Source organism: Leptonotus elevatus, chromosome 17 (assembly GCF_054856555.1).
Source record: "Leptonotus elevatus isolate MCC_2025b chromosome 17, RoL_Lele_1.0, whole genome shotgun sequence".
Taxonomy (NCBI): Eukaryota; Metazoa; Chordata; class Actinopteri; order Syngnathiformes; family Syngnathidae; genus Leptonotus; species Leptonotus elevatus.
Window position 1 is genome coordinate 12,398,703 of NC_141255.1, and position 22,004 is coordinate 12,420,706.

Sequence of the window (22,004 nt, forward strand, 5' to 3'; positions counted from 1 at the left end):
CAACACCACATAATGGCCTAGTGGGATTTTTTGATGCTGCAACTTGAAAAAATAAATAAAAAAATAGCTTCAACAGAGTGTGGCTCACAGACGTTCTCTTTAGCACCTCATAATTGCGTTGTAGAAAGAGGGAAAAGGGGTCTTGGAGAAATATGGGGGGGGGGGGTGCTCTATAGACGAGGACGACGTGCAAGTTTGCCGCAAAGATGATGAAGTCTACTGTAGCTGTCCATGTGACTGAGACAGCTTCATAGAAAAAGGGGGATGTGGTGGTGGTGGGCGCTCTCTTTTTTCCAAGAGTAGAAAAAACAGGAGGGGGCTGCTAGTTATTGGCTAACGGCTGACTCTAGTGTGACATCACAACTTGATAGCTGACCTACTTTAAGCGCCTGTGACGTCGCGTTTATCTCCTCCATTCTGTAAGACCCAAAAGCCGCCACAAGACCCCCGCCCGCCGTCCCGTTGAGCACCATGAATCATTTACACTTGCCAATAACCTCCTTTCCAAAGATGAAAGCTCCGCTTATGAATATTCATGCAGTGACACAACAAAACGCTCATAACGAGTTGCGGCCGTATGGAACGAACCATTGGAGATTTAGTGCTGCAAAAACATAGCATTAAAAAAAAATACAGCTTGTTCTGTGCTCCTTGATTGTGTCAATACAGTAACACACACATAACACAATCTATCACTATCTCATCCAGATGCTTCGCACTTAATAATTTTTATGCTTCATTTACTTAAACCAAACAAAAATGTCAATAGCGGCATATTTTTGTTCTGTTTTTACATAAACAAATACAATACTGCATTGTGTGACATATAACTGTGTCAAATTTCGGTTCACAACACACACACAGAAACAAACAAACAAAAATCTGTCAAGTGACAGCTCTTATCTGAAAAAGATTAATTTAGCCACTTCATGTGCCTTTGACTGACAGCTGCTGGTGCCCAATACGTTGCTGTTCATTGTGCCTCCATGGGATGGCGCTCGAGTGCAATGTCAGGCTGAAGGGGAGGTAGCGCAGTGGCGCCTTGACTTAAATTGAATTTGGCAGTTGACAGATAGACCCGTAAATGTTGTCACCCACCTGCCTTCTCGCAGCGTGCACTAACCGATGGCCAACGCTGTCGCTAGAACATTCCTGCAGATCCGACTGGCAAGCAGCTGCTCCATGGCCTGCTTCAGGTAGAAGACATCTTGATGGTCTGACAATCATTAAGCGTTCATGAAGACAAAAGTGCGATGTGGTGTCACTCACCTGCGTGGGGAAGGATCATGGAGACCTGCTTGTGATGTTGTTACTCCTCTTCATCACCAATTCTTGAGTTTGATGCTTGTTTCTGGGTTGAAAGAGAATGTGGCTTAAGTTACTTTATCGGCAACATCTCCTAGTACATTCCGACCACTACTCTTAAACATTAGTTTCAAAATTTGGGATTATGTCGTCTTTTTCTTTTTAATGTCAGACTCGTGCACGTTAATAAAATAAATTTATTTCATGAGCACGCCGTGATGCGTCCACATTACGTTTTATTTTGAAATGTAATAATTACTACGCACTTCCGTCCTGTATCACACTGATATCGCCGTAACCACAGCTGTCAATCATCTCTACGGGTGACGTCACGAAGGATTTGCCACAATGTCAAACATCGTCGCGTGCGTCTGTTTAGCGCCCAAGCACAAGATTCCATTTAGCCTTTAGGTCTGATTGCGTGTTCCACATGTGTTCGAGGTAAGATTCGTTACCATATCTTTGTTTAAAATGTGACGGCGTCAAATGATTGCCTTTTGGGATTTTCGGCTCACGTTAAAGTCAAGAAAAGCTTTTTATGCTGTTTATGCGCCAGCTGGGAGTTTGTAACGTTCGCGGCATCATTTTGCGGCTGGTCCTGATGTGAAAAGTTGCCTGTTACGTAACGCGAGTGCGGCACATAATCGACATCAGCACACATGTTATGGACAAGATCGAGGACACATGTCGCTAACCTAATTCGTATTTGAACGTTTTCGGGAAACATGAGAAAAAAAGAAAGAAAGAAAGCGTAACAAGTCTGGTTGTCTCGATTCAACCGCGTAATTTCTTACTCTTAATCGGTTCTTACCTGGATGGCAGGTTTCTTAGCAAGCACATTGGTATTTCCCCCCCATGTATATCATGACAGTACGTTTAATGAGCCAGTGGTTCTCGTATTTTTTACACGTCTACCACCTTTATCTTCAACTACCACCATATGACCACAGAGGTATTATTACACGGTTTAAGACAAACAATGAACTTTAATCGTTCAATTAAAATGTACTGAACATAAAGGGGAAATCAAAATGGCACCTTATTCAATATTTGAACCCAAACAGGTCTTCAAGAATAAATGAAAATCTTATTAACTTAAGAGTTGAATACAACTGAACTGTACTTGGGGCAGCAATTCTTATGCGTACCACATGTGGGAGCTCATGGATCACACTGAGAATTATGTTATTGACAGAAGGCAGACGGCCACATGTAATAGAAACTGTAAGATTATATTGACTATTGTAACTGACATCTTTGCACATTCCGTTTTTTTTTCCCTTGTGTGATTGGCAGGAGCAGGTGAACTCTGCTCAGTCACCACTCACCATGACCCGTTATTCTGAGGGATACGGAACAGAGGTACCGTACAAACACTTGATTTAACATTATTGTCTATCTGATCTCTCAGTTTCCTAAAAGTAGCACCAAAGTTAAAAATGAACTTCCCCCGCATACGCAGGAGGAGTGCGTGCTGTCCGACCCTCAGGGAGAAAGCGATGCAGACGCCGACATCGAGGACGCCGACTGCAGGTGGCACCGCTCACACCTGCCGGCTTCACCAGAGATTGCCGCCTTTTACCTGACCGCTTGCGCTCACTAATAATATCTTACCTCTAGACTCCAGGAGCCCGGCTCGCTCCAGCGAATCAGCTCACGGCGCCGCAAACGACAACGCCTGGCACGGCAGGACACCACTGAGAGCGAAGACGACGGCGGCCTCACTCACGGGTCGCATCGGTGGAACCTGCGGCTCAGTCCTGACCGGACGCACAGCCGCACCATCCTGGAAGTAAGTCTTACATGTATGATGATGATGATGAAATGAGTCTCATATCTAGCAGTGAGGAGGTCTTAAACACAGATTGACGCAAATACAAAAAAATCCATCAGTAATATTGACATGATATTTTTGTTTAAATGAAAAGTCGGAAAACTCACTTCTACATAGTTCCTTGGTCAATTCTCACTTCTGACGTCCGCGCAGGAGAGCATCTCGCAGGTGAGGCCGCTCATCATCTCCAGGCCCAGTGCGGACAAGGGGGCGGAAGCAGAGCCGGAACCTCACTCGTGCGGGTGGGCGCCGGCCCTTGCGCCCCCGCTGCTTGTCCTCTTGCTCGCCCTCGCTGCCGCCATCGCATCCTTCCTGCTCCCGTGGGTCAGAACCTGACAAGCCGAGCGGAAAGTCAGATGGGATCAAGCACAAACATTTAACACGTTCATTTTATTTGTGTCCACGGTAAACGTGAGAACTTTCACGTGTCTTGGGTGACGATTTTGGTCCGAGGTGGCTCATCTCATCTTTAAAATAGAATTCCCAACAATGACGACTATGCAACTCCTCGGTTTCTACTGTGCTAGTTGGCGCAGCGATGAAGAACGCCGCCCGATGTCCTTGTCACCATCTCAGCGCCACCTACCACCCTCTTCAGGAAGTGCAACCAGACCCATTTTTGAAAAGCAATAGCAGATGTGCGCCATCTTACAACTTTCTGTACCATCATACACCCGTAGCTTTTACCATTTAATAACGCCTGCTGGAAAATCCGTTTTTGAATGCTTAACCGTGGTTTTAATCATCATTTTAAGTGTTTCAATTAAAAAAAGCGTTTTAAAAAATTTGACTTCATGTGGTAATGACTTGGGATTATCTATCACAAATATAAACAATTATCCGAGTAATAGATCAAATTAGATTGTGTCAACGTTTCCCAGTGAAGAGGCCAGTGAGTCTATTTACAGAGCATCGCAGAGACGGATCAGTACCCAGCCAGTCAAGTTGACAAGCATGTGGCCTTGAGAACTGCGAGCATGTTGACAACCTTGCCCAGTGTGAAACTCTGTCAAAGTGACTTTGTGACGGCCGCATCAAACCCAGTGAAAACGCTGTGAGCAGGGCTTATTGTACGTGCTCTCAAATCAATGGCAAGAAATGGCCCATGTGACCACAGGATGCATTTATGAGCTACTGGTGAGCTTCTAGTGTCCGTTCTTCAATGCTTGAGCTCGTCAGCTGTTTGCTTCCCATCACAGCATACACAACAACAGGTGAAAATGTGTTGTCTTACCCCCCGGGCCTCCACACGCCTCTTGATCCTTGACCCAGATTCCTCAGTGATTGGATGCACAAGAGCAACGTGAACCCACCTTGGCCCCCTCCGGGCAATTAATAAAGATCCCGCAGTCATATGGATCAAGATCAACGTGCCCGACAAGGAGGAGAGAATTTTGGCTGGGAACCAGCAGCCTCCAAGTCTGTATAGATCGCTTTAAGTGGGTCAAATGGGTTTGGATTTAAAAGCTGCAGTGCAGTAAGCTTCAATGTGAGATGATATGTGTAACATTAGCACCTCAGACAATCTGGCATTCTAATTTGCTGCCGTTATACAGTTGTAGCCTCAATATAGCAACATGTTCGCTCACTCTGAAGATGACATGCACTTGAGAGGAGAGCGAGGCAGTGCACAATCAAAAAAGACACCAGGATGGGACGGGGCAGACATTTTGAGAAGACTTCGGTACGGACTGATGTTTGAGGCTGACTGAGCTCCATGGAGGTGGCAATTCCGCAGCTGCAGCCTGACTGGGAGCAATGGAGGAAGGAGATGGAGCAGAGGGTAAGGCGCTGGGTTCCAGTGGATGTGAGCGAGGAGGACGAGGAGGACGAGGAACACGCTGAAGTGTGTGTAAAGGAACAAGAGGGGAATGATGATTGGATGAATAAAGAGAAACAGGTGTGGAAAGATGAAGAGTTGGGGGCCGAAAACAGAAAGGTGGAGGACATGGAGGAGAAGAAGGCGGTGATGGGAGTTGTCAGGGAGCTTGCTGTCAGCGAGGGGGGAAAGGAGGAAGGGGGAGAGACTGTGGATGAGGGAAAAGACGAAGAACAGAACTCAGTCCACCAGATGCTGGGAAACTGGGAGCTGGAACAGAGAAGCTCAGAATGGCCAGGAGAAGATTCTGTGGAAGATTTGAGATGGATTGGGCAAGATGGTGGAAAGTGGAGAAATGGAACATTGGGTGCTTTAAAAGAGGGAATAGAACTTTGGGAAGATGAGAGGATGGCTACCATGTCACGGAAAAGCCATGAAGAAGTGGAACATGAGGAGGAGGATTCAAGCGATGATGAGGTGACATGGTGCTCACAGGAGGGCGACGAAGCAGACAACATAAAGATGTACTGCAAAGATGACCACCATGTGGAGCTGTTCCACACCTTGAGGGCTTTCCGGGACTCATCTCTACTCACCGACCTCACTCTCAGAACAAATGATGGCAGGAGGCTCCGCCTACATTCCATCGTCATGGCAGCTGTCAGCTCCCTGGTCGAGAACAATTTGAAGTACAGTGTGGTCGAGGAAGAGCACAGGTACTCCATTTGCTTGGGTCCAGATGTGGACTTCCGGGGCTTGGATGCGATCGTGGACTTTGCCTACACTGGACTCATATCCTGTCTGGAGGAGGACACGTTGGCACATGTAGAAGCTGCAGCTCAGCATCTGGGCGCCCACAGAGTTTTGGATTTTCTCCGCAAGCAGCAGAGGTCCTCTACCACCACTCAAGAGGAGAACAACATCTCCGCAAAAGAACAAATGGCCATCAATTTTCTTTCGATTCGAAATTTGTGGATGGACCAAGTGGGCTGCAACGTTGTTCTTAAAGCAATCGGAGCATCGCTTCCTGGTGAGTACCGAAACAATATTGAAAACCGTATTGGACAGGACGTGTCGAGTCTAATTGTCTTGCTTCCAGCTCACAGAGTCATCTTGGCAGCCAGCAGTGACTTCTTCCGTGGAATGTTCAGCTCGGGAATGAAAGAGTCCGCTCAGTCCCACATCAGTCTTCCGTTCCTGTTGGCTTCAGACTTGGAGGCTCTCATTGAAACTTCCTACAGTGGCACCATCCCCCTCAGCTGGAGTCGCGTATTTGAGATCAGCAGCACCGCCCTGCAGCTCCAGTACCAGCCGGCACTCTCCTTGAGCCTCGACTTCCTGCAGCGTGAACTCAATCCGGACTTCTGCCTAGATGTGGTATCATTCGCCGAAGCTTACCAGATGACGCAGCTTCTTGAAGTCTCCGATGATTTTGTGTTGCGGCAATTCCAAAAGGTGGCCTGCACCTTTAAGTTTAAGGACCTGCCGGCTAAACAGCTCCTGAGATACCTGAACAGTCGCTCACTTTGTGTTCCATCCGAGCTGGTGTTATTTAAGGCAGTCGCAGGCTGGATCCAAGCCAAGCCAAAGACCAGACTTAAACTTGCCAGGGAGCTCATGAAAACCATCCACTTCCCCCTCATGACGTTTGAGGAATTCAAAGAGGTTCAGTCGGTGAACCTGTGGTCTGAACACAAAATGGCGGACCTCTATGAAGCAGTTTGGGAGCATTTCTGCTCCAACGAGGTGGCACCGCAGAGCCAGTACCGCATCTACCTACCGAAACAGATACTAGTCTTGACCGGCGGTGACCAGATCTCCGAGGATCTGGGCAGCCGGTGTTTGAGCAGAGGAGTCTGGTTCGGAAATTCCCTGATTAACCACACGGGAATAAGAAAGGCGATTGAGTGGCGACAGCTGGGCGAGATGCCAGAACCAGCAAGGTTCTGTCATGAGGCTGTGGTACTCAAAGGCCAACTGTACGTGTTTGGTGGGAAAAAATACTACGGCACAGAAGACACCCTGAAGTCCGTTTACAGGTGAAGCTTGTTATAAGGGGCTCAAGTTTACTTTTTGACATTGGACTATTAATCATTCTTTCACCAGGTATGACCCACTCCAAAATAGCTGGGAGAAAATGGCTGACATGACAAACAAGAGGTGCTACTTCTCTGTGGCAATGACAGGCGGGAACATATATGCCATTGGGGGGCGCTGTCACCCTGATTACATAGACAGCGTGGAATGCTTCTCACCTGCTTCAAACTCTTGGAGGTAAGAACAGAACAGTGCATTGGCTGGCTGCAACCAACTGAGAATGCTAATAAATGTAGCTTTATTAGCTTAAGTAGCATGACCGTGACTGACCGCAGAAAATTAAAATCTTCTCGCATATTGTCCATTTCAGCTTTGCTCATCCCCTGGATCTGACCCGCTGTGGACATGTGGCCAAAGTTTTGCAAGGGCAGATCTTCATCTCAGGAGGAATGAACAGCGACAATCGGTGTCTGGCATCACTGTTTGTCTACCACCCGGAGAAAGGCAGCACCTACCTGGCAAACATGTCTCAAGCACGTGCTCACCACTGCATGGAAACCCTTGACAACCGCCTATACGTAGCAGGCGGGATCACATCGGATGCGAACCAGACGGTGATGGATCAGCTGGCCTGCGAGGTATACGAACCCGCCACAGACTCGTGGACGGCTTTCTCGGCTCTGCCGGTGCCTCACGTGGGGGCGGGAAGTGCCGTTCTGGAAGGGAAGTTGTACGTGCTGGGCGGCTACAGTCAGGAGGACTACAGCGATACGAATATGGTCCACCGCTACGACCCCGCCCTCCGTGGGAGATGGGAGAACATGGGAAAGATGCCGGGGCCTAACAACGACTTGCGAGCGTCTGTGCTTCTTTTGCCACCACATCTACGCAATTTAGAAGGCCATTTTGAACATCAGTTGCTCTGAGAGTGCTTTAAATGTAACATGGATTTTGAATGTGCTTCTGAAAGTTTTAGTCATGTTGAGTGCTGACCGAAACAAAACATTTAGTATTTTTGTTTGTTATTGCATAGAAAACTATGAAATCTCTTAAGTTTTGCAACTGGTGGAAGGAAGAAAAACAAAGCCAGTTGTAAATATACGGTGCTACGTATACAGGTCCTACCACCTGTCAGTATCAGCAGGCTAATTTCCTTTTTGTCACTGTCCTTCATGTGTGTCTTTGTTTAAAACGAAATGATGAACACAATGTACAGGAATAAATATAATATTCTTGCACCTGCTACCTGAGTGGGTCCATTTTGTTCAGCAGTTCCTCCCATATCACTCTGCGATATTCGTCCATTTTCTTCATGTTAGATTCACTGAACCCGCTTTACAAGATTAAATAGATTTTATTATTATTTTTGTTTTAATATTACATGCCGGTTTATCAGCACATTAGTGAAAAAGACAATCCAGATGTGAGCTTCAAGCTAGCATCTCAAGTGCTGGGGTAGTCGTAGCACACAGGCTCGAATGTCCGTCACAGCAGCTGGTACCTTACCCATCCGTTCCCAGCGTTGTGTGGCACGGTTAAACCTGTGGACGAGTCCAGACTCACTGTAGTCCTCCTGGCAGTACCCTCCCAGGATATAGACATTCTCCTCCAAGATGGCCGAGGCTGCACCCACATGAGGTACGGGCAGCGGCGCAAGAAATGTCCAACAATCAGCAGCCGGATCGTAAATCTCACAGGTGAGCTGGTCTGTGTAATACTTCCGCAGGTTGCACACGCCGCCGGCCACATAAAGGCGACTTCGCACTGCCTCCATGCAGTGCTGGGCCCGGTCTTGACTCATATCTGCCATGTGGACGCTTCCCGCCTCAGGGTCATACACCAACAGAGAAGCAACACAAACATACTCCGGGTCAAAACCTCCAGAGACGAACACCCTTCCATCGAGGACTGAGGCGGCTTGACCGCTTAGCGGATGGTTCAGCGGATGGGCAAAGCTGAGAGAATCAACGAACAGCGTGAGACAGGAAAACAAATCAAGCTAAGCTAATGTGATACAAGCTACTGACAAGCTCACCTCCAGGTATCAGCCTTAGAGTCGTACATCTCCACACTGTTTAAATTCGTGTTGAGCTGCTTATCGCCACCAATGGCACAAAGCTGACCTCGGTGCACCACAATTGAGAAGTTACTTCGACATTCCTGCATGTCAGTGCACCTTTTCCAGAGATCTTGCTTGGGGTCATAGCTAGCGTGATAAAAAGTGACAGGCGTGAGTGAAAGCGCTAAAAGGTTGTGCACATCAACTGCATTCACCTGTAGGTGGATTTCATCACATTGTCCTTGGCATAGAAGTAACATCCTCCAACCACAAACAACCGCCCACCGAGGCTTGCAACGCCGTGTCTGAACTTCGGCCTATCTGGAATCTGGGCCAGCCGCTTCCACTCGATGTCCTTCACCAGGCCTATGCCGGAGCGCAGGGAGTTTACAAACCACATTTCGGCACTTGGTATGCGTTGACCCACATCTGGGTCCAGCCGGTCCCCGCCAACAAGAACCACGGAGTCTTTGGGACGCCTCACCCGACAGTGATCGCACACCGACAGGTTGGATCCAAACTCCTTAAAAGCAGCACCATGGAGTTGCACGTCTTTGGTTTCCATGCGCAGGTTAATGGCCCTGACCTAGACCAAAGATCACAAAGGGGAAGGAGTAGTGAGTCGTGTGAGTGCAACTCAATTTTATCAATCCCTTTAGATGCCTTTGATTGCAGTCTTGAAGATCACTCACCTCCCGAAACTCTCGGAAGGTCATGAGGGGGAAGCGAACTCCTCCCATCAGTTTGCCGGCATGTTCCAGTCGCTGCTCAGGATCCGCCTCCAGCCAGGAGACTAATGCTCGAAACACAACCAGCTCAGATGGCACACTGAGACCATCGCTACAGAGAAAATCTAGAAGCTTTTCAACTTGAAGGTCCAAAAACTTTTCAGTAGCAGACACCTCCAAGAAGTTTTGCAGCACATAGTCGTTGGCTTCCTCGAGGAGCTCTGATATCCCGTAAGCTTCGGCAAAAGAAGCCACGTCCAGGCATGAACCCGTTCCCATTTCCTGTTTCATGAAGAGGAGGCAAAGCAAGACAGCTGACCGGAACTGGAACTGGAGTGCTGAGCAGGCGAGCTCGAAGACACAGTCCCAGTTAACAGGGAGGGTCCCGCAGTAGCAGAAGCAAATCAAAGCAGTCATCTCTGGAATTATTTGCAAAGGAAGGGCAACACGGGCTTGGGAGGACTCCCTCATCCCGCTGGTGAACATGCCTCGGAAGTAATCACTGCATGCTGCCAGGATCACCCTGTGAACTGACAGAAGAGGTAGTTCAGTCCGAGCCAATGTAACAACAAAAATAACTTTAGTAATTGATAGTACGAACCATGAAACAAAGTTCCGCTCACATCCAAAATGACATCGCAGCCCACAGCGTCCGCCCACAGCTTCGCCACGGAACGAAGGGTATGTCTCATCTCCTCTTCGGCAGAAACCGCTTGTTCCTTTTTGGAGCCTGACTCCGCAGTTTGGTCACAGAGGTCCAACAATCTCGGAACTCCGAGTGCACGAGCTGCTGCCTCAATTTGGGGTAGGGAGTCACCCACACTAAACTCCCCAGAGTAGGCAAACTGTATAACTGCCTGTAGCCCACAATGATCCACATCTGGACCTAGAACTAGACACCACTGGTGGGCAGCAACCTCACCTTCAATGCGCGTTTGAGTTTCTTCCCTCACCCTCGCCTCAATGAAAGAGCTGACAGCGGCAAGGATGGAAGAGTGAACTTTGAAGCTGCTCCCGTCCTCTATGGTCAAGATCATGTCTGTGAGGAGACACGATTCAAGCAACTCCCTCAGGACCTTGAACATCTCACAAGGAAAGCTTTCGCTCAGACACAGTCGGACATTATCTCCACGCCCTTCGTCCTCAATGAGCTCGGATCCGCCTGGTTCCGCCTTCTCGCTTGTCAGCCCCAATCTGGAGTCATTGAAAGCCACGATCCTTCTTAGCTCACGCTTGTCTTGCTCAACACCTTCCCTTCCTTCTCCAAGTACTTGTTTCCGTCTTTCCTTCTCCCTCCTCCACTGCTCTTCCCATTCTGCTGGCAGCCCACTTCCGCTCGCCTCCATGTGGATTCAACCAAGCGCCGTAAAAAAACAACAACAAAATAAAGCGTGCCTCGTCCACTCGTGTCTCTCTCGGTCTGCTCGTGCTCCCGCTGGCCGGCAACAAGATGCTATTCTAAGCGTGGCCGTCACTCAGATTCCCTTTCACACCAAGTTGGCACAATCATGGCTTTGTGCGTCCAATTTCCCGCATTCACAGTCAAGAGGTGAATCCAACAAATACTTTATTTGGTATTTTTCTCACTCTACAAACATCAGTTTGCTCATGCAAAGATTCTGTTGAAGATGACAAAAACAACACCAGATTTGGCCATAAACGATATATCATATGTGGTTTTGTAAATGGCGCGTGTTGAAACAGACAGGAAGTGTCGCCACACATCTGGATCACGCAATTTTTTAGGCCCAGCTATCTGTTATACCATACAGTAGTACACCGCTACAACTACAACCAAATATGATAATAACAAACATATTGTTAAATGAATACCTTTGACATTGTCAAGCACAATTAAGCTAAAGCTAATATTTCCTTGTGAAGTCAACCCAAACTTCTTCTTTACAATACGTTCTGTGCGCCCCAGCTAGTCTAAACGCAGTCTTCTGATTCATCTTGTGTTTGTAGAATATGAGTTAAGTAGCAAAATCCATCTGTTTTTCTCCCTCTCAGTGGGCGGCCATTTTGTCACTTTCTGTCTGAAAAAGACATCACGGTTGCTCAGGGCTTAGGTCATGACCAATCACGGCTCACCTGTTTTCTGAAGCTGAGCCATGACTGGTTGTTGGGGGCCCATACAAAATATTATTGTAAAGAAATTTTTTCGGTTGACTTCCATTTTAAGTTCTTGTAACGGATGGAAGTGGATAGAATGTTTGTATACAACAACAAAAGGAAAATAAAGAGCAAAGTTAATCTCAGGGCTATTCTAATGGCTCAACCCTTGTCAGAGTCTTGAGTTCCGGCTCGTCCATCTCTCCTGTCGCCACATTGCTGCTTTCTCCCCTCCTGTCTCTGAACGGCTTCCCCAGTTTGACAGACAGCGTCTGCAGCATGGAGGCTTCTTCCCGCGACGAGCTGCGTCCGCTGCGAGTAAAGGTGGATGTGCTCCTGCTCTCGGAGTAGGTGGCCTCAAAGAGCTTGCCCATGAAGTTGAGACCGGCCTGGCGGATGTGAGAGCTGCCGGCAAAGACGTACAGAATGGGGTTGACGGCGCTACTGAAGTAGGCGAAGGCGGTGACGTTGGGACGTGCCACGAGAGCGGCGTTCTCGGTCGGCTTGCTGCCCTGCAAGAGTCCGATCACCTGGCGGAGGGGAGCACAGGGTTAAATACGCAGACATCCTTGACACTTAGAGGGGGTTAGCAGAATCACCTCGATGATGTTGACGATGTGATACGGCAGCCAGAAAATGGCAAAGGCGCAGATGATCATCAGGATCAGCCGGCTGCCTTTGCCTCGCCGCTGGAACATGGCGCTCTGCAGGCGGCAGATGACGGACGAGTAGCAGGTATTGATGAGGGAGAAGGGCACCAGGCAGCCCATGATGGTCTCAAAGGTATATTGAAAGATCCGATGACCTGCACTTCGCCAGTGGTACGGGATGCAAAATCTCAACGTGGCATTGTTTGGGAACTTTTTAGTCAGATTGCTGCAAACACACGAGAACACAAGACTGCAATCAACAGAGTTGGGCATTTGCTGTCGCTGACGGATGCCCACATTTTCGGCGAGTACTTAAAGATGGACGGAGAGGGAGCGTCTGTACGGAACCGGACCAACGTCACGGGACTTACCTGCGGTAGAAAGGCATCGGGAGGGCCAGCAAGAACGCTATGATCCAGACAACCAGGAGGAGAATCAGCAGGGAGCGCTTAGTCCGCATCCTCTGAGACAGGAAAGGCCTAGTGACGGCCAGCCAGCGATCCATGCTCATCAGGCAGATAAGGTAGATAGACACGTACATGTTGACGCAGGACAGGTAGTGCACCAACTTGCAGGCCGCCGAGCCAAACTCCCATCCATGCCCCCCAGCAAGGTAACGCAGGAAGATGGGTGCCGTGAGCAGCACCAAAGCGTCGGCCACGGCCAGGTTGAGTACCAGCAAGCACGTCACAGAGCGCTTTTGGACGCGGCAAACCACCGACCACACCACGAAGAGGTTCCCGGGGAAGCCCATCGCGAAGGCCAAGGTCAAGATGGCGATGCCGACCTTGGCCGAGGTGCTGATGGGCAGCGAGAAGGCAGCGGTGCTATTGGACTCCATCGAGTAATCCACTCAACACTTTGACTTCTCCCGTAGACTGCAACCTTTTATAGAAGCAACCGGAAACAGGATATGTTGAATTAACAGCAAGCAGGCAAGCTAGTCTCTGCTCAAGACATGTTACAACATCAGCGTTTCACAATAGTGCCCTGGGAGGACACGGTGAACAAATATGGACTTTCCAAATGACGTTCAAGTAGTAATACAATTAAATCAAGTTACTTGAGTAGATAAAGGAGGACGCTCTAGTGGCTGCTGTGAGGACACAATTTGCGCAGATACAACCTGTGCGCAAAACACTGGCCAAGAATACAAAAGGCTTTGTCAACAACATTCAGTGGACAATTTGTGAGTACACAGTACAGTGGCATACTGTAAGAAAGCGACACTATTAAAAAATATATCTACAATATGTTCTACGCAGCCCCACTATCTAAACACAGTTTTCTGATTAATGATACATTTGCGGAATATGAGTTCAGCAACAAAATCCACCCGCTTATATCCATCTCAGGGGGCAGCCATTTTGCCACTTGCTGTCGACTGACGATGACATCATAGTTGCTCTCGGGCTCAGGTAACTACCAACGACGGCTCTGCTTTCAAACTTCACATGACCAAACACAAAAAAACAGCTGCGCCCCGATCAACTGTTATGTCATTTTCAGTCGACAGCAAGTAGCAAAATGGCCGCCCCTTGAGATGGCTAAAAACGGCTGCATTTTGCTGCTTAACTCTTCTTCCATGATTTTAATCGGAATGCGTGTTTAGACTAGTGGGCAACCATACAACACATTATTGTTTAAAAAAAAAAAAAGTTTAGGTTGAATAACAATATTTATAATATTACTAATATTAGGGGGTTAAAATATTGTTCTCCTTTCTCACTATGATGCAGTGCAGTTCTATTGTTAAATTACAATTGCCAAGTACTAGTTGTCATTGGCTTGCGCAGGTTTACCCAACGAGAGGGCGTCCGGTTGTGCAAACGGGACATGAATGAACAACACAAGAAAAACATCCGGAAGTTTCTAAATGACAAATCAGAGACATGATGTCACCAATGACTCGTTATTTTGACTTTCTTTTTTTTTTTTAACATTTGTTGCAGAGCAGCTGGAACAAAACTTTCCATTTTGTTTATTTGTACCTTTTCTGCCACACAAACATATTTGCATAAGACAGTCCAGCACAACAACATGGCAGGAAAAATGGATGTCAAATGTTTTTGAGCTCCAACACGGCAACAGTTTGCCGTCTTCACTGTTCATCGGGACAGCTCACTGTGCCAATGGCATAAGAAACAAAAAAGAAAAAAAACGTCAGCCAGCCGCGGCGTGACGTCTGAGGCTCCAACGTCACGTCTGAGGCTTCAGCGCTTTGACAGTGAAGCTGGAGTTGGACTCCTGAACTTTGTCCTTCAGCATGACGCCATCCGCCTCTTTGTCCTTGTCGCGGCTGTTCTGGCTGTTCTGACGACTCTTCCTGCTGACCGAATCCAGACCAGCCGCCTCAAACAGGCGGGCCATGAAGGCCAGACCCTCGCGCCGGATGTATGACTTGCCGGCGAAGAAGTACAGCACCGGGTTGGCGCAGCTGCTGATGAAGGCCACGGAGGACGTGACCGCGCGGCTCCGGTGCCAGATTCTCGCCAGCCTTTTGGATGACAAGCTCTCATGAATGGCAGTTAGAGATGAAACGGACATCATGAAAAGCCAGAATCAAAACACTTAAGGAGTTCCTGGTTGAGGCCAAGTAGATTGGCTATGGAGTAAGATCACTGTCAAAAAGGCGTATCTGTAAAAACAAACAAACAAAGGCGTATCCGTGATAAACGTTTCGTATCCGTAATAGTAATGTTTCGTGTGTTCGCATGTCAAAAATGTGTGTGAATTTTTTTCTTGTGAGTACGGATCAAAATTGTGCATGTGTGGATTTTTTTCCCTGCGGATACGACTAGTCGAGCTGCGATTCCTTCGCCTGCGCCAAGATTTCTTCTTTTTTTTGCATGAAGACAGATCGCAAAAATGCGTATTTAAAATAATATTAAAAAAAATGTTTTTATTGAATACTGACGTTAACGTTACCTGCTGCAATGACACTTTTTATTTTATTTAATGTTTGTTTTATTTTATTATTTTAAAAATAATATTAAAATAAAATAAAAAAACATTTATATTAAATAAATTGGATACTGACGCTGTTAACATTACATGCTGCGATGACGCTTTTTATTTTATTCTATTTAATTGTATTATTTTAAAAAAAAATACAATAAAATAAAAAACATTTATATTAAATTAATTGGATATTGACGTTGTTAACATTACCTGCTGAGATGACGCTTGACCTGAGCTGTGAGAAGCCCCATCCAAACCGCGCACGCGTCCGCCATTTTTGCGATCTTCTATCTTCTTGGCGCATGCAAAAAAACAAAACACTTTTTTGTCACAGGCAGAGGTGGAGGAATCGCAGCTCGAATAGTTTCCCCTGTGACCTGCCTGTGACGTCATCCTAATTTGCATGTTCTGGATTCGTATCCACAGCAGTGGAGGCGTATTCACAACCGAGGAGTGTATCCGCAAGAAAAAAATTCACACGCATAATTTTGATTCGTACTCACAAGAAAAAAAATCATACACACACACACACAATTTTGACACGCGAACATACAAAACATTACTATTACAGATATGAATCGTATATCATGGATACGAAACTATCACAGATACGCCTTCGTTTTTTACGCAAAAGAAACGTTTATCACGGATACGTCTTTTGACAGTGATCTTACTCCATAATTGGCAAGCTGGGCTAAGGAAAAGAAACTGAAAGGCAAAACTTCAGATCCCCAATCCAAAAGGAAGAGTGAAGATGCTGGCATAGCCGAAAAACAACAACCAAGCCTCACTTCCGATCATAATCGAAACAACAAAGGCTCAAATATTTGAAAAAAACGCATGACGGCTTACGTTGTTTTGACCGAACCATCGGGACAGAGCGCCCACGTGACCTAAGGACACAAATGGCACGTAAATGCTTGTATGGACTCCACATGTGCCGGTTGCACGACGTACTTGCACTATGTTGACGATGTGGTAGGGCAGCCAGAAGACGCAGAAGGTCACCACGATGGCCAGGATGAGTTTCTCGCTACGGATGCGTCGGCGGAATTTGGTCTGTCGAATGCGGCGCAGGATGCAGATGTAGCTGACCACCACGATGCTGTACGGGATCAGGATGCCCAAAACCAGCTCCAGCATGTACTGGATGACCGTCTGCACAAGACACAACCTCCTGTGAATGTTGTGTAGAGAGTGCTCACCCTATTACAACTAGGAAATAAATAATCTAATTAAGTTCAGCTGTTTCAGTGGACTTTTTCCTGACATTACCCCCCCCCCCCCCATTTTTTGGAACATAACAAATCTCACCAAACACACTTGGGAGATTTTGTTATGGTCTAATGAAATAAAGGTTGAACTATGACGCCATAATTCCAAGTATGTTTTGACGCAAAGGCAAAACAGACAGCTCATCACCAAAAGTACACCATATGGACAGTGAATTACAAACAGTTCCAAAGAGCTGAGAGCATTAGCACGAAAACATCAGGAGTCTGCTAAAAATGGTACTTCATTTAGATCGTGCTTTTCCACCATAAAAGGCGCTCAAAGCGCTTTACATTCGACTACCCGTTCACCTACTGATGACGCAGCATCAGGAGCAACTGCGGGTTCAGTATCTTGCTCAAGGATACTTCGACATGGTCACAATGGCTTGGGATCGAACCCACAACCTCTGGATTGGGAGACGACCACCATACCACTGATCCCCGTCGTGGTATATTTAAAATTGATTTGGGGTTAATCAAAGGCCCTTTAAATTACTTCCAAACATGCCAAAATAATAAATAAATACGGATATACAAATATAATTCAAAAATTAAATACAAAAAATACATAATTAGAAATAAAAACAACAACAAAATATGTATGTACATAAATAAATAAAATAAGAAGAAAAAAAACCTAATGAAATAAATATGGACATAAATACAAAATATATATATATAGATATCAATCAATACATAAAAAGTATCTGCTGTCATATTTATTTATTTCATGCTGCAGACGCTGTCAGCTTGAAATGAGTCATGAAATGTTATTCAAATGAGGGGGTGGTCCTAAGTCCGTCTTGGGTTGAACTCTGCTTATTGGTTGATCAATATGTCAGCGCCTGGAGCATGAAATAAATAAATATGAAAGCAGAGCGTACTTAGTTATTGATTGACATTTAATTCTATTTATATATTTATTTTTGTATTTATTTCCGCATTTAGTTTAATTTTTTGAATCGCGTTTTTTATTTTTCTATTTATTTTTACTTTTATGTATACATATTGTTGTTTTATTTCCATTTATATTTATTTTTTGTATTTCATTTTTTTTATTATGTTTTTTTTATATCAGTTGTTAATATACACGTTTGTGTATTTTTTATTTTGCCGTTTTTGGCCCTCCCTAAGTTTCAGGTCACATTATACAGTTGCGCTCATAAGTTTACATACCCAAGGAGTATGTACACAACCAAAGATGGACAAAGTTTTGAAATAATTTATCTGGGTCATTTAATTTTCTTTATTCAATACACATTGTCTGCACATCAATCTCACCTCCTTGTCCACTCTTTTCTTGAGCGAAATCCTACAACTTCTATTAAACTAGCCTACTAATCTTAACATATGACACCAATGTCAACTATTGCATTATAATGGTTACTCTGGCTCATTTGCTGTTACCATTTTTTCCCAATCAAATACATTTCAACAGGGGGGGTGTCGACTTTATATCCACTGCATCTTACAAAAGTAGCCATTTATAGACACTCTGATCCACTTGAATGGTGTCCATTTCCTTCATTTCCATTTCTTTTAGTCTGTCTTTTCTTTTTATTGAAAGGAGAAAAAAAAAATCAGAGAGAACTCACGTGACTGTCGTCGTCATGGTAGGAGTTGCAGATGGCGCGGCCGGCGTTTGTCCTCACGTCGCGGAAGATGACGGCGGGCACGGAGGCGCCCGCCACCAGCGCCCACATGAGCGCCAGCGTCCACGTCACCGTCCTGTGGCCCACCATGGCGCTTACGCGGTGCGGCCGCAGCACGGCCAGCAGTCGATAGAGGCTCATGAAGGTGATGATGTAGATGGAGGCATACATGTTGGCCAGGCACAGGTAGAAGAGCACCTTACACATCACCGTCCCGAACACCCACCTCTTCATCACCAGGTAGGCGATGAAGAACGGCGTCAGCGCCATCAGCGAACCGTCGGCGATGGCCAGGTTGAGGAGGAGGACGGTGGTGACGGTTTGCTTTCGGGCCCGGGCCAGGATGCTCCAGATGACGAAAAGGTTGCCGGGGAAGCCCACGAGGAAGACCAGGCTGAGGATGAGCGCGCCCACGGCGGTGGAGGTCGTGCTGTCCACGATGCTCTCGTTCTTCAGCAGGTGCGTGGAGCTGTTGGCTGGCGCCATCGGGGCGCAGCTGCTGAGTAAAAAAAAAAAAAGAGAGAGAAATACCCACAACATGGCTGAGCGTGAGCAGGTTTTGTCAAGTGTGTTTGTGCAGAGGGAGGTGTGAGCTTGACGGGTTTTAACAGAGACTCCTAATTCCAGAGTCCGGACCAGACATGCTTGGGGTTGAGCAACATTTGATTGTCGTCTTCAAATTGGGTCACCCTGGGCTTGGGAAAGAAAAACAAAATCCCACACTAAAAACAGTTACGAGTCAAAAATGGACCGATCTTCTGCTTGGGTCGATTTGACCCAACTTTGAGTCAAGAAATGGATCTTTCAGCGTAAAACAAGTTATTAATATTGGTCAGATCCTTTACTTGGGTCATTTATATTGGGTCAAATTGACGCATATTTGATCCATAATTGGGTTACTTTTGACCCAACAGTTTATAGAGTGCAGGAAGTTTGCTCCAGCACGGCGACGCCAGGAAGTGTCAGATGCTCAGAGCATTGCGAGCAGGCGTGTTGCCATGGTGAAGCAGCCACCTTTGTCGACGTGCAGGTGGGTTTGAAAGTTATCTTTTGGGTCACCAGTCCTGGGCGCTTTTTAAAACATCCCGCATTTCGCTCACATACTCATTCTCCACCACACAGAAACTAAAACATTGCGCAATCACCTTTGTCTCATGCGTGGGTGTGTTTCAGTTTCTTGTGACTCACAACCTGCAAAGGAATCATGGCAGCAACACACCCTGCTCAAATCGGGAGCCACGGAAAATGGATACGCAAACGCTCCCACGGGTAAACAGAAAAGGCGGCCAAGACTCACCTGTTGAATTCCAAAAGGAAAACTGACGGCGCCCTGTAAAGAATTCTGAGAACGTCGACGTCGCAGTGCCTCTTTTTAACCTTTGCTCCCTCCCACTGGCCCGTCAAGGAGTCACGCCTGCTGCAGCACGCAGGCTGGGAGAGGGAGGTGCCTCCTCTCCACCGCAACGCCTACTTTGATGTCGAGTGTCCTAAACGCAGACGGAGAGGATTGTGAGACAATATTCAGATGTGCATTCAATGTTATTCCTTTGAAATGGAAAGACTGGTTCTGTTCCCGCGGACGAGGCGCATGACAGCTAAAGACTCCAAGTGTTGCTTATTCCGCAAATGCACCGTCCTTGCAAGCCATACCTCATAAAGGCTTTTCCAATTGTATTCGACCGAGATAGCAATTCAAACTTTTTAGAGGGATTGCTTCAACATTCTATGCACTTCCAATGCATTGTAAACATTCACATCAGGCGATGTCGCAATGACGTGTTGGCACATAGCTCCGGGCCTGAGAGAAGCTTAACTTTTGAAATGTACATACATAAAAAAAAAAGGGGGGGGGGGTAGTTAGGAATGGCCTGTCTGATGGGAACACACCCATTTTCCAGGTGTCACTAGAGCTGTCAAAATTCACTTGATCTCCAGACATCTCCAACATTCAACTTCGGGTGACGATGATGAGATGATGACGATCTTCCGGTTCACTCTTCTCATTAGCCTGACGTCCAGCTGCGTTTGTGAGACGTCTTCCTCCGACACGACCATTCCTGAGCGATCGGCCGTCGCGTTGCCTCCTCCGGGGGGATTAGACGTGAATGGGACTCGGGACTCCTACCGGGCGCGAGAAAACGACAACATCACTCTGGGCTGGAAGTTCAGCAGCCACCCCAACATGTCCCTCACCTCGCTTCGGATCCACTGCGAGCTCTTGAGGGAGGGCGAGGTCACCGTCCTCTTTCAATTACGGGACGGCGTGGCGGTCCATTTGGTAGGCCGCGTGCAGTGCAACAGGGACGCTTTGAGACGGGGACAAATAAGCCTGCAACTGTCCAGATTGCGAATGGAAGACTCGGGCGTGTACCAGTGTCAAGTCAACACCAGCACCGGCGTGAAATCTGGAAAATATCGAGTTATCGTCACAGGTAGGCCTAAAAAAATGGCTTCATGAAACAGAAATAGCACCTGAGCTTGTGTGTTGTCTTTGCAGCCAGCGCGGTCGACGGGACGCCGGCGAGTCCCCGGGCGGATAATGCACACATCCTCAAGGGACTCCTCCTAGTTGCGGCGGCAGCAGTCGCAGCGGCAGCAATTGCCGCCGGCTACTTGCTCTCACTGACGCTGCTATGACATTTCACACCAAAAGGAGCAGAAGTGGCCACAAAAAAATGTGCTTCTTTTACGGTTTGCATCAAATTGTGCTTGCATGAGTGAAATTAAAAAGGACATTTTGAAGGGATTGGTTGGGATGGAATAAGAAACAATGCCGCATATTTCTTATTACAGTCATTTTAATAGCCCGAATGTGATCTTGACTCTCGTTTTGAGAATTCAATATAGTGGCGCCTCATGATCAAGTTGAATTGGCTCCTTGACATTCATTAGTCAAAACACTGATACCTGAAATCATCATTCTTCATTCAAATACATGATAGTATCAATAATCCATTCTTACCTCACCCCACCCCCCCAAATTTTTTTTTTGTATGTATGTGGTTTTTTTTTTAAACAAATACAATACTGTACTTTGTAAAAAAAAAAATACTAAAAAAAATACTAAAAAAAAAATAATTCTAAGTTTTTTTTTGGCGGCAGTATGATTAAGTCATGCAGACAGACAGACGAGTCAACATGACTTTCAGTGACTCACTAAGTTGCAATATTAGATGTTCTTCGCAGAGGACAAAAATATATGCAAGTACGTGTTGTGATATCATCCGTCTGCATGTGTTCAAATATCCCTTGTTTAACTCATTCGCTCCCAGCCATTTTCACAGAAGCAATCCCCTTCACTCCCGGCTGTTTTACTGGATTTTGACTGATTTTGCAAGGCCCACGGAATATTGTGTTCTATTGCTACAAAAACATGGAACCTACCAAAAGAAAGATTAGTCTCTACTTTCATCAGGAAAAAAAAGTATGTTTCTATCTGTTTACGTTTTGCAGCAATTAGCATTAGAATAATAGTTTCATCATTAGTCACAAATCTATTTATAAAAAAAATTCCCCAACTTGGCCCCTGGTTGATCTCTTTTGCTCTGCTGCCACCTGCTGGCCGTTTGT

The 22,004-nt window shown here is 46.5% G+C and overlaps 6 protein-coding genes across 14 annotated transcripts; 3 read left to right on the plus strand and 3 right to left on the minus strand.

The window, feature by feature from the left end:
• The first annotated feature begins 1,734 nt into the window (after positions 1 to 1,734).
• On the plus strand, positions 1,735 to 3,928 carry LOC147159957 (uncharacterized). The gene is made up of 5 exons (XM_086059144.1): positions 1,735 to 1,746; positions 2,602 to 2,667; positions 2,768 to 2,838; positions 2,926 to 3,097; positions 3,293 to 3,928. Exons 2-5 carry the CDS (start codon positions 2,635 to 2,637, stop codon positions 3,473 to 3,475), a joined length of 459 nt encoding a protein of 152 aa, XP_085915270.1. The 5' UTR covers positions 1,735 to 1,746; positions 2,602 to 2,634; the 3' UTR covers positions 3,476 to 3,928.
• Positions 3,929 to 4,657: 729 nt separating this feature from the next.
• LOC147159958 (kelch-like protein 33) lies at positions 4,658 to 8,254 on the plus strand. Its single transcript, XM_086059461.1, has 4 exons — positions 4,658 to 5,988; positions 6,058 to 6,997; positions 7,065 to 7,232; positions 7,366 to 8,254. Exons 1-4 carry the CDS (start codon positions 4,857 to 4,859, stop codon positions 7,919 to 7,921), a joined length of 2,796 nt encoding a protein of 931 aa, XP_085915587.1. The 5' UTR covers positions 4,658 to 4,856; the 3' UTR covers positions 7,922 to 8,254.
• A 164-nt stretch (positions 8,255 to 8,418) lies between these two features.
• On the minus strand, positions 8,419 to 11,128 carry LOC147159959 (kelch-like protein 33). The gene is made up of 5 exons (XM_086059462.1): positions 10,384 to 11,128; positions 9,747 to 10,312; positions 9,270 to 9,640; positions 9,031 to 9,201; positions 8,419 to 8,950 (listed from the first exon to the last, which is right to left on the minus strand). Exons 1-5 carry the CDS (start codon positions 11,126 to 11,128, stop codon positions 8,431 to 8,433), a joined length of 2,373 nt encoding a protein of 790 aa, XP_085915588.1. The 3' UTR covers positions 8,419 to 8,430.
• A 204-nt stretch (positions 11,129 to 11,332) lies between these two features.
• On the minus strand, positions 11,333 to 14,352 carry ltb4r (leukotriene B4 receptor). Its single transcript, XM_086059374.1, has 3 exons — positions 12,919 to 14,352; positions 12,497 to 12,773; positions 11,333 to 12,427 (listed from the first exon to the last, which is right to left on the minus strand). Exons 1-3 carry the CDS (start codon positions 13,386 to 13,388, stop codon positions 12,047 to 12,049), a joined length of 1,128 nt encoding a protein of 375 aa, XP_085915500.1. The 5' UTR covers positions 13,389 to 14,352; the 3' UTR covers positions 11,333 to 12,046.
• A 153-nt stretch (positions 14,353 to 14,505) lies between these two features.
• LOC147159961 (leukotriene B4 receptor 1-like) lies at positions 14,506 to 21,088 on the minus strand. Of its 9 annotated transcripts, none has more exons than XM_086059377.1 (9): positions 20,907 to 21,073; positions 20,628 to 20,839; positions 20,322 to 20,555; positions 19,732 to 19,921; positions 19,580 to 19,625; positions 18,378 to 18,930; positions 16,466 to 16,666; positions 16,361 to 16,401; positions 14,506 to 15,044 (listed from the first exon to the last, which is right to left on the minus strand). In XM_086059377.1, the coding sequence occupies exons 5-9, from the start codon at positions 19,588 to 19,590 to the stop codon at positions 14,747 to 14,749; spliced, it is 1,104 nt and encodes a 367-aa protein (XP_085915503.1). In that variant the 5' UTR covers positions 19,591 to 19,625; positions 19,732 to 19,921; positions 20,322 to 20,555; positions 20,628 to 20,839; positions 20,907 to 21,073; the 3' UTR covers positions 14,506 to 14,746. The 9 variants fall into 9 exon arrangements, with proteins under 9 accessions (XP_085915503.1, XP_085915506.1, XP_085915505.1 ...); XM_086059378.1 differs by adding an exon at positions 15,719 to 15,799 and having other exon boundaries at positions 14,751 to 15,044; positions 16,361 to 16,666; positions 18,378 to 18,933; positions 20,907 to 21,086; XM_086059383.1 differs by adding an exon at positions 15,719 to 15,799 and having other exon boundaries at positions 14,901 to 15,185; positions 16,361 to 16,666; positions 18,378 to 18,933; positions 20,907 to 21,088.
• Positions 20,348 to 21,147, plus strand: LOC147159962 (uncharacterized). Its single transcript, XM_086059385.1, has 2 exons — positions 20,348 to 20,866; positions 20,932 to 21,147. Exons 1-2 carry the CDS (start codon positions 20,407 to 20,409, stop codon positions 21,069 to 21,071), a joined length of 600 nt encoding a protein of 199 aa, XP_085915511.1. The 5' UTR covers positions 20,348 to 20,406; the 3' UTR covers positions 21,072 to 21,147.
• The last annotated feature ends 857 nt before the right edge of the window (positions 21,148 to 22,004 follow it).

What these genes read in the sequence shown, in the direction of transcription:
- LOC147159957 (XM_086059144.1), top strand. Translation starts at nt 2,635, where the DNA reads ATGACCCGTTATTCTGAGGGATACGGAACAGAG. An exon ending in CTGAGGGATACGGAACAGAG is followed by an intron (nt 2,668 to 2,767) that starts GTACCGTACAAA and finishes CCGCATACGCAG; the next exon opens with GAGGAGTGCGTGCTGTCCGA. An exon ending in ACAGCCGCACCATCCTGGAA is followed by an intron (nt 3,098 to 3,292) that starts GTAAGTCTTACA and finishes ACGTCCGCGCAG; the next exon opens with GAGAGCATCTCGCAGGTGAG.
- LOC147159958 (XM_086059461.1), top strand. Translation starts at nt 4,857, where the DNA reads ATGGAGGTGGCAATTCCGCAGCTGCAGCCTGACTGGGAGCAATGGAGG. An exon ending in AATCGGAGCATCGCTTCCTG is followed by an intron (nt 5,989 to 6,057) that starts GTGAGTACCGAA and finishes TCTTGCTTCCAG; the next exon opens with CTCACAGAGTCATCTTGGCA. An exon ending in CCTGCTTCAAACTCTTGGAG is followed by an intron (nt 7,233 to 7,365) that starts GTAAGAACAGAA and finishes TGTCCATTTCAG; the next exon opens with CTTTGCTCATCCCCTGGATC.
- LOC147159959 (XM_086059462.1), bottom strand. Translation starts at nt 11,128, where the DNA reads ATGGAGGCGAGCGGAAGTGGGCTGCCAGCAGAATGGGAAGAGCAGTGG. An exon ending in CCTTCCGAGAGTTTCGGGAG is followed by an intron (nt 9,641 to 9,746) that starts GTGAGTGATCTT and finishes TCTTTGGTCTAG; the next exon opens with GTCAGGGCCATTAACCTGCG. An exon ending in GTGATGAAATCCACCTACAG is followed by an intron (nt 9,202 to 9,269) that starts GTGAATGCAGTT and finishes TTATCACGCTAG; the next exon opens with CTATGACCCCAAGCAAGATC.
- ltb4r (XM_086059374.1), bottom strand. Translation starts at nt 13,388, where the DNA reads ATGGAGTCCAATAGCACCGCTGCCTTCTCGCTGCCCATCAGCACCTCG. An exon ending in CCGATGCCTTTCTACCGCAG is followed by an intron (nt 12,774 to 12,918) that starts GTAAGTCCCGTG and finishes GTGTGTTTGCAG; the next exon opens with CAATCTGACTAAAAAGTTCC. An exon ending in ACATCGTCAACATCATCGAG is followed by an intron (nt 12,428 to 12,496) that starts GTGATTCTGCTA and finishes CCCCTCCGCCAG; the next exon opens with GTGATCGGACTCTTGCAGGG.
- LOC147159961 (XM_086059375.1), bottom strand. An exon ending in ACATCGTCAACATAGTGCAA is followed by an intron (nt 16,402 to 16,465) that starts GTACGTCGTGCA and finishes TTGTGTCCTTAG; the next exon opens with GTCACGTGGGCGCTCTGTCC. An exon ending in GATGGTTCGGTCAAAACAAC is followed by an intron (nt 15,045 to 16,360) that starts GTAAGCCGTCAT and finishes GTCATCCAAAAG; the next exon opens with GCTGGCGAGAATCTGGCACC.
- LOC147159962 (XM_086059385.1), top strand. Translation starts at nt 20,407, where the DNA reads ATGATGACGATCTTCCGGTTCACTCTTCTCATTAGCCTGACGTCCAGC. An exon ending in ATATCGAGTTATCGTCACAG is followed by an intron (nt 20,867 to 20,931) that starts GTAGGCCTAAAA and finishes TTGTCTTTGCAG; the next exon opens with CCAGCGCGGTCGACGGGACG.